Consider the following 13,816-nt stretch of genomic DNA (forward strand, 5'->3'; position numbering starts at 1 on the left):
AAAGATGGCAACGCTTCTGGCTGTAATACACTAAAAGGTTGGCATTCTTTGGAATCCCATATCAACACAAGGAAATTGTTCTTTCTTGGAAACCTGTGCAACATTTTGTAGCCAGACAGCTCTTCTTAGCTCGTCTCTTCTTCTATCAATGAACATGGTTCCAATCCTGGATTTATGAAACATTCTGGAGAAGTATCTGCTTCTACCCTTCTTACATGCTTTCATGGTTAGTGGTACATTTCCTGTGCAAAGTTCCTGGAAGAAAATTATAAAGAAATCCATTCATGAAGAGAAGGAATGGAATACCCGAGTAACTCTCGATCACGTCCTTAAACATTTCAGGAAAATCCATTCCAACAAAAAGCCTCACCAAGCCTGGTTCATAGCAAAAGCCCATCCAAACTTTCAGAAACAGAGTGCGTCCATTGTTCATTTATGTGCCCTCTGGAGATCCTGAAGTGTTCAAGGAAGCTGTTTTCTCTGTGGTCTCATTACGAGGACCTACTAACACACGCCCTGTGTCAATGTGAGACTTAATGCATGTATCGAGACATGCTGTGGTGTGACATCATCAAAACTGGTCCTGTTGAGCTCAGTGTCCAACTCCAAGATAGATCTGACACTGATCTTGTCTGCAGTCTCCAGATCAACAGATATGTACAACTTCCAAAGTAACTCTCAATCCATGTAAAATCTCAACTTTTCCCTGTTAACTTATAAAAGATTGAATCCTATACCCCCTCAACGAATAACACAAAGCTTCCACCAAGAGATCCCGATCTCCCGTCCCTGCCACCAAATTTTGACCTACTCTAACCTTGGCGTTACCATACACATTGCATGGAGTTCTGGTGTCGACGAAGCCCGCGTTCATGGCAACCACCTCGAACTTGCTATGAAGGGTTGGAATCTGGTAGCGTGTGTGCGTAGTTCGGAGTCCTTTGCTTCATATTGTTCGTGAAAGTCTAGTGATGTTATGTAGTTGTCTTGGCTGATGACATACAGGGTGGGGAATCTGGAAAGAAACGGACAGTGGCAGAAGTTTTCCTTTCGCTGGACAGAGAGACCCTGACGCAGTTCCTTTGCTTTTGGCTTTGTAGCACCTACTTTTTTGTCTGGTTATGTCAAAAAAAATTGACATGCTTCAAAAACCGGCACTCGACCCATGGTTTGCCAACATTGTGACAACCAGGAAAGAACAGATTGTACTCAAGATTTGAAATTTTCAAACAGTAATGGCCAACACATGGCCTCTTCCAAATTCTGCCCAGTTTAACAAACAGAAATCAAAATTTGTAAAGTAATGTGCGAAGGAAACATCAGCTTTGCTGACGCCAGGCAGCTTGTTGCCAATCAGTCAATACGTATTTCTACTCTAAATTACTCTGCTGCTGTAGCCCAATCTGCTGACATTTCTTCATCTGTTCAGTGATGAACTCTTAGTCTGACACTTAGTCGCTCTTAATTGTAATGAAGAAGTTGTTCATCAAAAGATCCTATCCTTACCTAGAATCCGTGTTATTTTTTTATGATAGGCAAAATTTGTCAATCATCGCCAACAACTGAAGGGATGGTGTAAGTCAGACTACTGTAAGTCCCCATGAACCCTAGTTGCTGGCGATCTATAGCCCGGTTTCATAATGCGATAGTATTGTTACTGATCATTTATTGTTTTACATGTTTTCAGCTAGTTTTTTTATCGAATCTTGGATATTCTAGTTATTGTTCTGTCCATCGATGAAAAAACATTAAGATATATATTATTAATCTATAACTTCTAGTCACGATACGGATGAAATATTACAAATATGGCGTAAGATATTTTCTCACTCGGAAATTTGAAAAACATATTTTTTTCTTACATTTGGAGGTTTCACCTTTCCAAAAATAATATAGGATATAGTTTTACAGTGTTGCTAATTTGTCCATATGATTAAAAAAATAGCCGTAACAATTACTGTAACAATATAATCAGCAATCAATCAAAACCGCTACAAATAATATTTAGTGAATACGCGAATCATTCGGGACCACTCGGCTTAATCCGCTGCTAGGCGAGTCGAGCGAGCTGTGTGTACATGTTCTCAAATACGACCAACTCCAACCCACCGCGTGCTACCTTGCGTAAGCGCACGATGGTATGCGAAATTGTTAGGATACTTCGCTGCGTGGAGCTCGTTCAAGGCGAAGGTCGTCGTCAAGGTAAACGTCCAGTGCCTGACGATTCAGGAGCGATCACATTGTAGATATATTTCAACATGAAGGCTTGAAACTCGGTCCTTACACATTATAGAAGCCAAAACTATACTTAAAGGACATATGAACAGTAAGTTGTGTGCCAGGCATAATGTGTTGCTTATATCGTATGATTTCAATGAAATTTCCCGAACGCGCACCGACCGATTTGGCGAGATTGTTATGAACTTGCAACTTGAATCACTTACAATGATGCATGCCATCGTAATTACGCAGTGGGGTTAATAAATACTTGGTTTTATCGTTTTTATTTGATGTTGAATGTTTGGTTTAAGAACTGTACCCACCTATGACTTATTTGTATACACTTTGAGTCGAATTTTATACAGGACTTATTCGTCTCAATGATATTCTAGTAGGCCTAGGTGAACGTGTGAAATGATTTTTAGAGAAACGACGAATAACCGTATTTCTACACCTTATCAATTGACATGTGTTAATGAGTTCACTATTTCCCCTCAAACAAATTTTTTCAGAGCAATATTGACTGTTTTCAGACATTTTCATGGTTGAAAAGATGTGATTGAAGTAGCCGGGCCTAAACATTGTCTTATTATTATTGTTATTAGGCCTAGCCTGCATTGAAGTTTTCTTGAATATGTTCACCAAACAGAAACAGAAATAGAGTATCATGTTGTCTGTCTATTGTCTAATATAGATGGAATCAAGAGGGATTCTTGCCAAAATAAATTCATTGTAGTGTACCAGATCTAGATCTACTTGGATTATGAGCGAAATCTTCTTTGACCTCCGGCCAAGCTCTTTAACATTTCACCAACATTCTATCAGCAATAAAATCTTCAAAGACTGACATGAGATATGGCATAGGCCCTATGCTAATACAACGCTTTCATGTTAACACAAACGTTAACAATGGAATATATCATGCACTAAATGTGAACAATTAAACAAGTATCATAAAACTGCGCTCATGTTATCAGAAACATTTGTAAATCAGTGACCTCCAATGTCAGCTTTTTTTCTCTACAATTTTTATTAAGAAAGTCACCAACGAGGTTACTTAAAAAAATGAATGTCTTTGTACATCAAAATTAATGATATGAAAACGCAAAACAGTGTTGAATTCAAAAATTTCTGTACAAGGATTTTCATGTGAAATATGTGAGGTGGGTGTTGGAAAATCCAGAATGGCTTTTACTGACTGTATACCGTCTCATATTAGGTCGGTAACAGCAATCTTGGATTTTTACTGAGGGTATATATTATATATGGGCTCATGTGGGGTTAGTAATTCTGCTCTCGCATTGGTCAATTTCACTTGGAGGCATAATTATACTAAATGTAGTTTTACAGGGACCTTTAATAAATCAATGTTATTTTTATGGTCTCATTACTTTATACTTGTGTTCTGTGTTTTTGAGCCCCTAAGAATTATTTCTTATTATGTGTCTAACAATCCCAAAACACTAAAACTAAATCTGACCTTTGAGAACATTTCTGTTAACACTTGGATGGTCAAATGACCATGTCTTTTCAATTCAACATTGATTATCCCTTTCCAAGGAAGATGAGTTAATCGCTTGATTTCAAGCCAAGTGAAAAACAAATGCACAACATGATCAGTCACATGACATTACAGACAGGAAGTTTACGGTCTGGTCACAATCAGGGAGTCATGTTTTTTAGAGAAGCTTGTTATATGGACTTATATGATTACTTACATGCCGAAAAAAAGGTCATATGTACTTTTTTCATTTGGCAGTTGTACTGTCTTGACGTGACATTATTTACTCTCAGCTTTCCATTCAGCATTAGAATTTTGCCATGGTAATGACCCACAAACATGTGAATTTTCTTCGTTTTATTTTGCAAACATGCATTACATGTTACTACATCAGCATAATAGAGTAGCAACCTCTCAAACAAACAGCAGCCGATACATCATCGGTACATATGCTTGTTCTGATGCAAAGTGGGCGGTCGGGTAGCCTAGTGGTTAAAGCGTTCGCTCGTCACACCGAAGACCCGGGTTCGATTCCCGACATGGGTACAATGTGTGAAGCCCATTTCTGGTGTCCCCCGCCGTGATATTGCTGGAATATTGCTAAAAGCGGCGTAAAACCATACTCTCTCTCTCTCTCTCTCTGATGCAAAGTTACCATCATAACAAGTTTGACTAAAATTTGCATTAGTAGTGAAAAAGTAAGTTTTGAGGTATGTTTTCATTGAATTTCTAACCTTGTGTGGCTTAATTCACAACACAACATCAGCGGCAAGTAGCAAACACTTTGATGTCTTGGTGGGCTTTGAGGCGTCTACCTGGATTACATCATTAAACCTGTGGTCATGTTTTGTTAAGGGACTTTAAAAGAGGTTTATATATATTTGAGCCTCACCTCTTTTAAAATCCCTTAACAATGCATGTAATTCATTGTAGCAGTATAACTCAGTTATATATAAATTTATTACTTGCCCGTGAAGAGATCACCCGTTTAATAAACATACAGCTGTATTACACATTGTGTAATACCAAAACGCGTTCGTATGTACTCTTGGAACACGTTTCTAGAACAAATATTGAAAGCTCTTAACATCCCTTGGCTTATTCAACGACATTGCGTGTGGAGATAATAGATCACTGAGAGGAGCTTATGCACACTCGATGAACCCCGCAATCTTGTTGCTAGGCTGACGTCACATGGCATTGTTTCGCCGAAAGATCTTGCAACTCATTTCCACAAATTACGTCATCGGGTTTTTTATGACGTGATTGTAAACTTTGAGGTGCAAGGCCCCTTCCACAAGGCGATCGTACTGAAGCCCAATGACAGTCGTTGGTCTAAGTTAAAGTATGTGAGTTGCGATAACCTAAAGCTACGATAATTTTGTGGAACGGACGCCTGAATTCTAAAGGTGGGCCGTTGTATGGTATTAAATTCATACGTTTCAACTTTTGACGTGTTGGAAGTATTATTGTTCACTCAATTGGATTATGCTGTGGATCGTGTAGGTGTCAGCCTATTCACACTCAACAGTATAATTCTAAAAAACGTAATAAATGGCAAGTAATAAATAAAATACTAAACGAGCTCCCGTGTAAAACCAATTTTATGAAACTCGTGAACAGTTGTGGTATCTGATACCACAGCTATTCACTCATTTCATAAAATTGGTATAACACGGGAGCTCGTTTAGCATTCTATATATATCCTTTACCTTATCAACAATAAACTCTTGTATTAACACTTCTCTTCTCTCCAATTATTTTCAACTTGACATAATTTTCTGTGTTTTTTCTTACTGATATCATTCAAACAAAACTAATTAATCATATTTTTGCAGAGTGAACAAAATGTCTGGAAAAGGATCAAAAGCAAGTTCACGGGCCGGGTCGAAGGCAGGATCCAAGCCCGGCTCCAAGACTGGTACACCACGCAGTTCCAAAGCAAGCACACCTAAAGGCTCCAAGAGCAACACACCTCTGCCAGTAGAATCTGTGTCTGGAGCAGTCAACGGGAGCCCAGATCAAGATGCTGGAGCCAGTAAGTGTCACGCAATGTCATTGTTGCTGTACCCATTACAAAGTTTTGTTTCAAACAAGGAATTCAAATCCTTAAATGGCATATGGATTCACAAGTACATTATATTTATTTGTTTTGGCAGTTATTGATATTTACAATGATTTAAGAATAGTTTACCATTGACTATGGATCTGAAGATGCAGTCAGGTCTTAAATCATCAATTTTGATTATGTTTTTAGGGGATATTCCTGTAATTGTAGAGGCATGAGTCTCTTAGACATGTAAGGTGCAGCAATAAGCTGTGTAGAGTTGCCACCCTTAGCTGTGTCAGGATTCTGTGATAATAGGTTTGAATTCGCCCTGAATAGTATTCCTGCCTTGTGGTTAATGGGCACCATACCTGTGCAAAGTGGTAAAGATCTGAATGATTGGTTTTCCTTCTCCATTAAGTTTGGCCAGGCTATATTGGGAATGACATCACATTTAAGATTTTTGCCTTTTTATAGCGACATGAATGCATATGTGTGTTGCTGCTTGTACTAGTCCAGATTTGTGCCTCTTTATAGTGCTAGCCCACAGAGATACCATGCTGCAGTTTAACATGGATACCATACTTAAGCACATTATACTGACTTTGAGCCAACCGGTACTTGTTTTATCCCTTTGATGTCGAGAGCAAGATTGGGTAACAACAAGTACCATCATTGAAAGTATTTTAGTGAAACGAGGCGAGGGGATCAAACTGTCGACCTTCCGTTCTCGGGGCAGATTCGCCACCCTGTAGGCCACAGAGACTGTCCCGCCTACATTCAGCTGACCTGCCCTGGCCTGACTCACCCAGTGATTGTGCGCATGTGTTTTATATGCACCCCAGGGAGCTGAGAATGAAAATTGTGTGTACAATCCATTGACGGGTAATAATATTGTAAAAGCATGCCTGTGTAGTGTAGAGATATGGCGCAATATTCATGACCTATTATTATTGTTATTATTACTATTTTCTTCACAGCAGATGGGACGCTGGAACCAGTCGATGCAGGCGAGGCAGCAAATGGAAGTCTGGTTGCTGTAGATGATGATGGAGAGCTGGCTGTCAGTGTCCATGAACCCGAGACTGATCAAATAAGTGTTGTGAGTGTTTTAGCTTCCATGGGGTGCTGCATAATCAACGATCAGAAGACTTGATATTGTCCCTCGGTCTTCAAAATTGAAGATTTAGGACAATCAGCCCATGGTGTAGTCCAAATGCTAGAAAATATTAATCATATACGGTACTTAAATTCTTGAAGACATCCCTTAAATTGAGGGATGATATGGGGTATGTCATTAAAACTCCTTTACAATAACCTTTTTATCATATACCATAAAATCAAATGGTAAAATAAGCTAGTCAAGCAGACAACAAGCTGGCACTAAGGGAGGTAACTCTAATTTCTTCCCACCTGAGCTTATGATCTCCCTATCAAAATGCATTGACAAGCCATGTAAGCCCTCAGGGGTGTAATACAGACCTGGTTATTTCATTCCCTGTGATGTGACCGAGAGTGTTAGGGATATCACACATGCAAAATGCCTCACATCATTGATACAAATACTGATGGAAATTCATCATGAAAGATTTAGGGGTAAAGTCCAAAGGGAGTTGATAATGTACTTTGGGGGCACACCTGTCCATTATGTAGCGCCATAAGCATGCTTAAGGACATGGGTCAGGTTTGATATGAATATGCATTTCATCATCATCATCATCATCATCATCATCATTTATTTATGTTTTGTTTTAAGTATATTGAAAGTGGCAAATACATAAATGTGTAAGCCGCTCGTATGTAGTGTTACCTATTAAATGACAATGTATACTGACAGAAATGAGTAAGGGAACAATAAAAATTATAGTGAGCTAAGTTTTACTGTCAGTCCATTTGAAATAGTGTGCATACAAAGTCAACACATGTCAGAATCAAATGTTGAGATGTGTTTGTTTCCATTGTTTCCAATACGTATTTGGTAGTCAAGACTGGGATCCCATGATAGCATATCATTTTACTGTGTCTAACACTAGGTGTTCCCTTTTTCATTTCCACGAGTATATGTGATATACCATAGCGCCATGAGCATTCACTGGTTGAATGGAACCAGGCACATTATGAAGGGACCTTTTACATAGTGAACTATGTTTAGAGCAAACTTGTATTATAACGAACTGACAGATGTGACAAAGTGCTTTTTCGGTCCTGGTCATTGGCTGCATTTTTTATCACATAAAATTGATGGATATTATGATTATTATGATATACATGATTATTACTGATATAGCTACCTCACTTTGTGGTCCTGTGTGTACTCTGTCAAGGACAATGCTTATGTTTTCAATGAACTGTTAGTCTCTGAGTTGCTCATGTGTCACTAATCAGACTATCAAAACATACTCGATGATGCACAGTTCAAAGAGGCAATAAACAATTACAGGCAATTGATTAACTGGATTAAGTACTGACACCTTGTCCTCATTTTACTCCATGATTTTACAACATGATTCGGATAAGCCTTTGAAGTGAATATATTCTGTCTTTAAAACGTGACAACAAGAGTGAGGAAATTCAGTGGAAATGCTTGAAACGAACTACGGTTATAACAAATTTAAATTTGTGGTCCCTTTGATTTCGTTTTAACCGTAGTTTACTGTAAGTAACATTCACTCACTCACTCAATACTGTCGTCTAGGTGCAGATGATGAGGGACCGCATCACGCTCTGCAACTGGAAGGATGATTGGTGGACAGATAACCATGAGGCCATACTACAGAAGTTCATTGAGGATCCTGCTACAAAGTTCCTGGTCGCTTACTATGATCAGTTCAAAGGATTCTGCATGGAGCATAGCCTACCAGCTTTTAATGTGGAACAGTTGACCTATTTCATCAAAACGGGCTCTGTGAGGGAGCTGAACTCTGACAATTTGTTAAAGAATGTGCAATACGGAACAGTGAAGGGAGCACACATAGAAAGTCTTCTTCGACTCATGATGGGAATATATGCTCCCATCTTCTTCGAGAACACTTCCTGGCCAGACAGTATCCTTGCATTGACATAAAGCAGTGTGCAGCATGTTTAAACTCATGTTCCCAGGTGGGGATTCTTGGTTAGAATAGGTTCCAGCAACCTATGCTTGTGGCAAGAGGCGGCTAACGGGATTGTGTGGTCAGCCTGCTGACTTGGTTGATGCATGTCATCATATTGAGTAGATTGATGCTCATGATGTCAATCACTGGATTGTCAGGTCCAGACTCGATTATTTACAGACTGCTGTCATATAGCTGGAATATTGCTGAGTGCGGCGTTAAACAAACAAACAAAGAAACCTTATGGTGCTCCTGTGGGGAATCTGGGTCAGAACAGGTCCCTGATACTGAGGGTAAGAGGCAGCCAAATGGGCTTGATGATAAATCTGTGACCTGAGCCTTGAAAAATTTCTTTCAGTCTAGTTAGTTGTGCTCATAAAAGTCCCAAAAATAACACTAAGATCTGCTGAAAGTACCAGGTAATGTCAAGTTGCAAACTCAGGCAAGCCTCAGAGTTTTAAACTCTTTATCACTGGTATATATATATTGGTATATATTTCATATACAAAGACATGTGGGTAAGATTCTCTATGCATCATGAATTGTCCCACAGCTACAAAGTATGAAAGGACAATATCAGTCTGATGTATTCTGAACTCCACTGACTTGTCAAATCCTGGATCCTGGATCCTTGAGGTTGCACAGGTTGCTATGGTATTTGCATCTAGGGACCTCCCAGATCTGAAACTTTTCACACTAAAAAAATAGAGGTCAAGGACTCCTTAACCTTTTTACATAATTTCGGACACTGACCATCAGCATGTACATAACAGTCGATCTCCCAAATACCCAGTCTCATAGCATTGTAAGAGTTATCTCCCCTGGACTGAATGTCAAGATGACTGCTTTCACTCAGCTGGGTCCAAATGGAAGTGTCAAAATTTACAGTTTCTTTGAAATGTTTGTGTACAAATACATACATATTAAGCATCTTGTAGCCTGTATATTTAGTACCCTGTGTATTTCATTGACCAAATTTGTAAGCAGCAAAACAAGCACACAAACTCCCATATTGCCTGTAAAAGTGATAACACTCGAGATACGCAGTAAAGCAGTGCACATGAATAGGGAAGTAACTGCACGTTGGATTTCATTGTTTTCAAGTATTTTAGCATTTCACCTTTTGGGGTCGTGTGTTCGATTTATTTTTTTTGAAAATGGAAATAAAAACGAAACATGCGGATCTTTGTGATGATGCAGCATTGCCTGAGAACCAAGAATAGGGTATTTTTTAGCCTAGTGAAGGTTCATATATTTCTGGAAGTACTGGTGAGTGGGAAATTTCCTGAACTAGGCGCAGGTATTAAGAACGATTTCTCAGCCCAACTGCACAAGTTCCTGGCCAACCTGACGGACACACGGTGGAAGCTGGAGGGGAAGACGGTCCTGTACATCCCCACAGAGGGGATGCGGATCCCCCCAGATGTGGCTGCCAAGAACAAGGAGCTGGTACAGAGGTTGGAGAGTAAGTAGTGATGAGTTGGTGGAATAATGCATCTATTGATAAGGATAGTGGGACAATGCATAGGTTGATAAGGATGGTGGAATAATGCATGGGTTGATAAGGATGGTGGAATAATGCATGTGTTGATAAGGATCATGGAATAATGCATGCGTTGAAAAGGATGGTGGAATAATGCATGTGTTGATAAGGATCATGGAATAATGCATGCGTTGAAAAGGATGGTGGAATAATGCATGGGTTGATAAGGATCATGGAATAATGCATCTATTGATAAGGATGGTGGAATAATGCATGCATTGGAAAGGATGGTGGAATAATGCATGGGTTGATAAGGATCATGGAATAAAGCATCTATTGATAAGGATCATGGAATAATGCATGCGTTGGAAAGGATGGTGGAATAATGCATGGGTTGATAATGATGGTTGAATTATGCATGGGTTGATATGGATGGGTTGATATGGATGGTGAAATAATGTGTGGGTTCATAAGGATGGTTGAATAATAAAGGGGTTGATAAGGATGGTGGCATAATGCATGTATTGATGGGGATAGTGGAATAGTGCATGTATTGATAAGGATGGTAAAATAATGCATGGACCCGTGAAGATCCGGGTTAGAATAGGTCTTCGGCAACCCATGCTTTTCGAAAAAGGCGACTATGCTTGTCATAAGAGGCGACTAATGGGATCAGCAGGTCAGGTTCACTGACTTGGTTGATGGGTGTTATCATATTCCAATTGCATGGATCGATGCTCATGATGTCAATTACTAGATTATCTGGTCCAGACTTGATTATTTACAGACCGCCATCATATAGCTGAAATATTGCTGAGTTCAGTGTTAAACAAGAAATAAACAAACAAACAAACAAACAAACAAATAATGCATGGGTTGATTAGGATGTTGGCATAATGCATGAGTTGATAAATGTGGTTGTATAATGGATTTATTCATAAGTTTAGTGGAATAATGCATGCATGCTTTCTGGCATAATGTATACTAGGTTGGTACAGCTTGTAGATGAGTGATTGAGATTAAATAAACAGAAAAATATGTTCTCACTTCCTGTACTCACCTTCTTTGATCTTTTTTTTCTCAATAATTTACTCATATTCCACATTGTTTGTTCAGTTGATCTGTAAACCAATTTGTCAAGCCAAATCCTGAATTGTTGTTACTCCATCATGGAGTGAGCACTTTCATATTCAACCTGCAATCAGGAATAATGCATGTATTGATAAGGATGGTGGGATAATGTGTGGGTTGATATGGATGGTGGAATAATGTGTTGGTTGATAAGGATGGTGGAATAATGCATGTATTGATGGGGATGGTGGAATAATGTGTTGGTTGATAAGGATGGTGGAATAATGCATGTATTGATAGGGATGGTGGAAAAATGCATGGGTTGATAAGGATGGTGGAATAATGCATGTATTGATAAGGATAGTGGGATAATGCATGGACTGATAAGGATGGTGGAATAATGCATGGGTTGAAAGGATGGTGGAATAATGCGTGGATTGATAAGGATGGTGGAATAATGCGTGGATTGATAAGGATGGTTGGATAGTGCATGTATTGATAAGGATGGTGGAATAATGCGTGTATTGATAGGGATAGTGGGATAGTGCATGTATTGATAAGGATGGTTGTTAATTCTTTCAGCGGCAATGATTCACTGGGCAAGGCAGATCAAGGAAGTTCTCAGTACCCAGGATGCCTTTGAGATGGCAGAGAACTCCGGCCCACTGGAAGAGATTGAGTTCTGGAAGAACAGGTGTGCCGATCTGTCTGGCATCAGCAACCAGCTAGACAAGCCAGGAGTCAAGAGGATCACCCAGGTCCTCGAACTGGCCAAGTCTTCCTATGTGTCCTCCTTTCTTAAACTCTCCAGCCAGATTAAGGTAAATCGAAATCAGTTATTGATTGTTCATTTTTTGTCACTCAGATCAATACGCCAGTGAAGATCCTGGTTAGAATAGGTCCTCAGCTTACAATAAAAGAAAACTATGCTCGTAGTTAGAGTCAATCAATGGGATAGGGTGGTCAGGCTTGCTGACTGTCATCATGATGTGATTGCATGGACTAGTGGACTAAAACTGTTAGTTTCTGATGCTGTATTGAAGCTGCCAGAAAGTCATTGTTTTCAGACAGGTATCTCATCCACACTTTGCAAGACGGTCATGGGCAAGGTAATACACAAGGCAAATCGTAAAATGCTTTTGAATGGCTGTTGTGTTGAATGTACAAAGGTACAGCCAACCTTCTTGAAACTGTGCCGTCCCAAAACTTCTCAAAAGATCATGTCTCCCCGTAACCACCTGGCCACTACAGCACTGTGTTGTCCATTGCTGCAACTGACAGTCACTACAGATAGATGAACAATCTCCACTGCCACATAACACTACAAGCTATCTGTTCCGTATCTGTGTTTCCAGGAAGGATCCCGACAAGCTGAGAGCAATCTCAAGTTCCTTATGGTACTGAAAGACCCCTGCCATGAGCTGACTGACGCCAAACCCAAGGACATACCTGTGCTGCTTCCCAAGATCCTCAACCTCATCCGCATGATCTGGGTCAACTCGGAGTTCTACAAGACAAGGGAGCGGCTGACCGGTATACTGAAAAAGGTGTGACAGATTAGCTGGACAAAATATTGTGGATTATTTAACTCATTCACTTTTAGCTTTCATTATTCAGATCCAGACGTCACAGGATTCAAACATTTCTCATTCTGCATTAACTGAGCGATATGTCAACTCTTGGGGCGATGGTGGAGTGATTCAAGTGTTTGCTCATCATGCCTTAGGCCTGGTCTTGATTCTCTACATGGGTTCAGTGGTGAAGCCCATTTCTGGTGTCTCCCTCCATGATATTGCTGCAAAATTGCTTAAAATGGTCTAAGATGTGACTCACTCACGCACTGTATCAAATAACAATCTGTACCTTTAAGGTATAACTAGAAGCTAGTAAATGTGTTTACATCTGGTAAACTGTATTATATTCTACATGTACTGTTTGATTCCATACCTCGTTATTTAGATTGAGTGAGTATGGTTTTACGCTGCTTTTAGCAATATTCCAGCAATATCACGGCGATTCACACCAGAAATGGGCTTCACACATTGTACCCATATCGCGAATTGAACCCGGGTCTTCAGCGTAACGAGCGACGCTTTAATCACTAGGCTACCTGACCACCCCTCTGTATTTAGAACTGAACCACAGACCCAGTAGATATGATTCACCTACATCCATCTGTCAATCTGTCCAAGAAATTGGGGGGCATGGGTGACCCAGTCGTCTAGGGTGCCACGATTTGCTGTGCAGAGTTGCATCCCTTGGGCACGCCAGAAACCTATGATTGTGGGTTCGATTCCCGGTTAGCCCTGATTATGTTTCTAGGTTTGTCAGCACCATACCCATGCTTGTGGGTTTCACTAAAGTGGTAAACATCTGAGACCTGCATCACTTCAGGCTTTCCT

At 39.9% G+C, this 13,816-nt stretch overlaps 1 protein-coding gene across 1 annotated transcript in view; it reads left to right on the top strand.

Moving 5' to 3' along the window:
• The first annotated feature begins 2,225 nt into the window (after positions 1 to 2,225).
• LOC139448631 (dynein axonemal heavy chain 2-like) overlaps positions 2,226 to 13,816 on the top strand; it is a 95,261-nt gene continuing 83,670 nt past the window's right edge. Inside the window, exons 1-7 of the mRNA XM_071230197.1 lie at positions 2,226 to 2,326; positions 5,560 to 5,759; positions 6,749 to 6,870; positions 8,464 to 8,812; positions 10,161 to 10,325; positions 11,997 to 12,235; positions 12,770 to 12,961. Coding sequence (XP_071086298.1) covers positions 5,570 to 5,759; positions 6,749 to 6,870; positions 8,464 to 8,812; positions 10,161 to 10,325; positions 11,997 to 12,235; positions 12,770 to 12,961 — 1,257 coding nt within the window. The 5' untranslated portion in view covers positions 2,226 to 2,326; positions 5,560 to 5,569. The remainder of the gene's footprint in view (positions 2,327 to 5,559; positions 5,760 to 6,748; positions 6,871 to 8,463; positions 8,813 to 10,160; positions 10,326 to 11,996; positions 12,236 to 12,769; positions 12,962 to 13,816) is intronic.

This window comes from Haliotis cracherodii, unplaced genomic scaffold (genome assembly GCF_022045235.1).
Source record: "Haliotis cracherodii isolate W230 unplaced genomic scaffold, xgHalCrac1.p SCAF_7, whole genome shotgun sequence".
Taxonomy (NCBI): Eukaryota; Metazoa; Mollusca; class Gastropoda; order Lepetellida; family Haliotidae; genus Haliotis; species Haliotis cracherodii.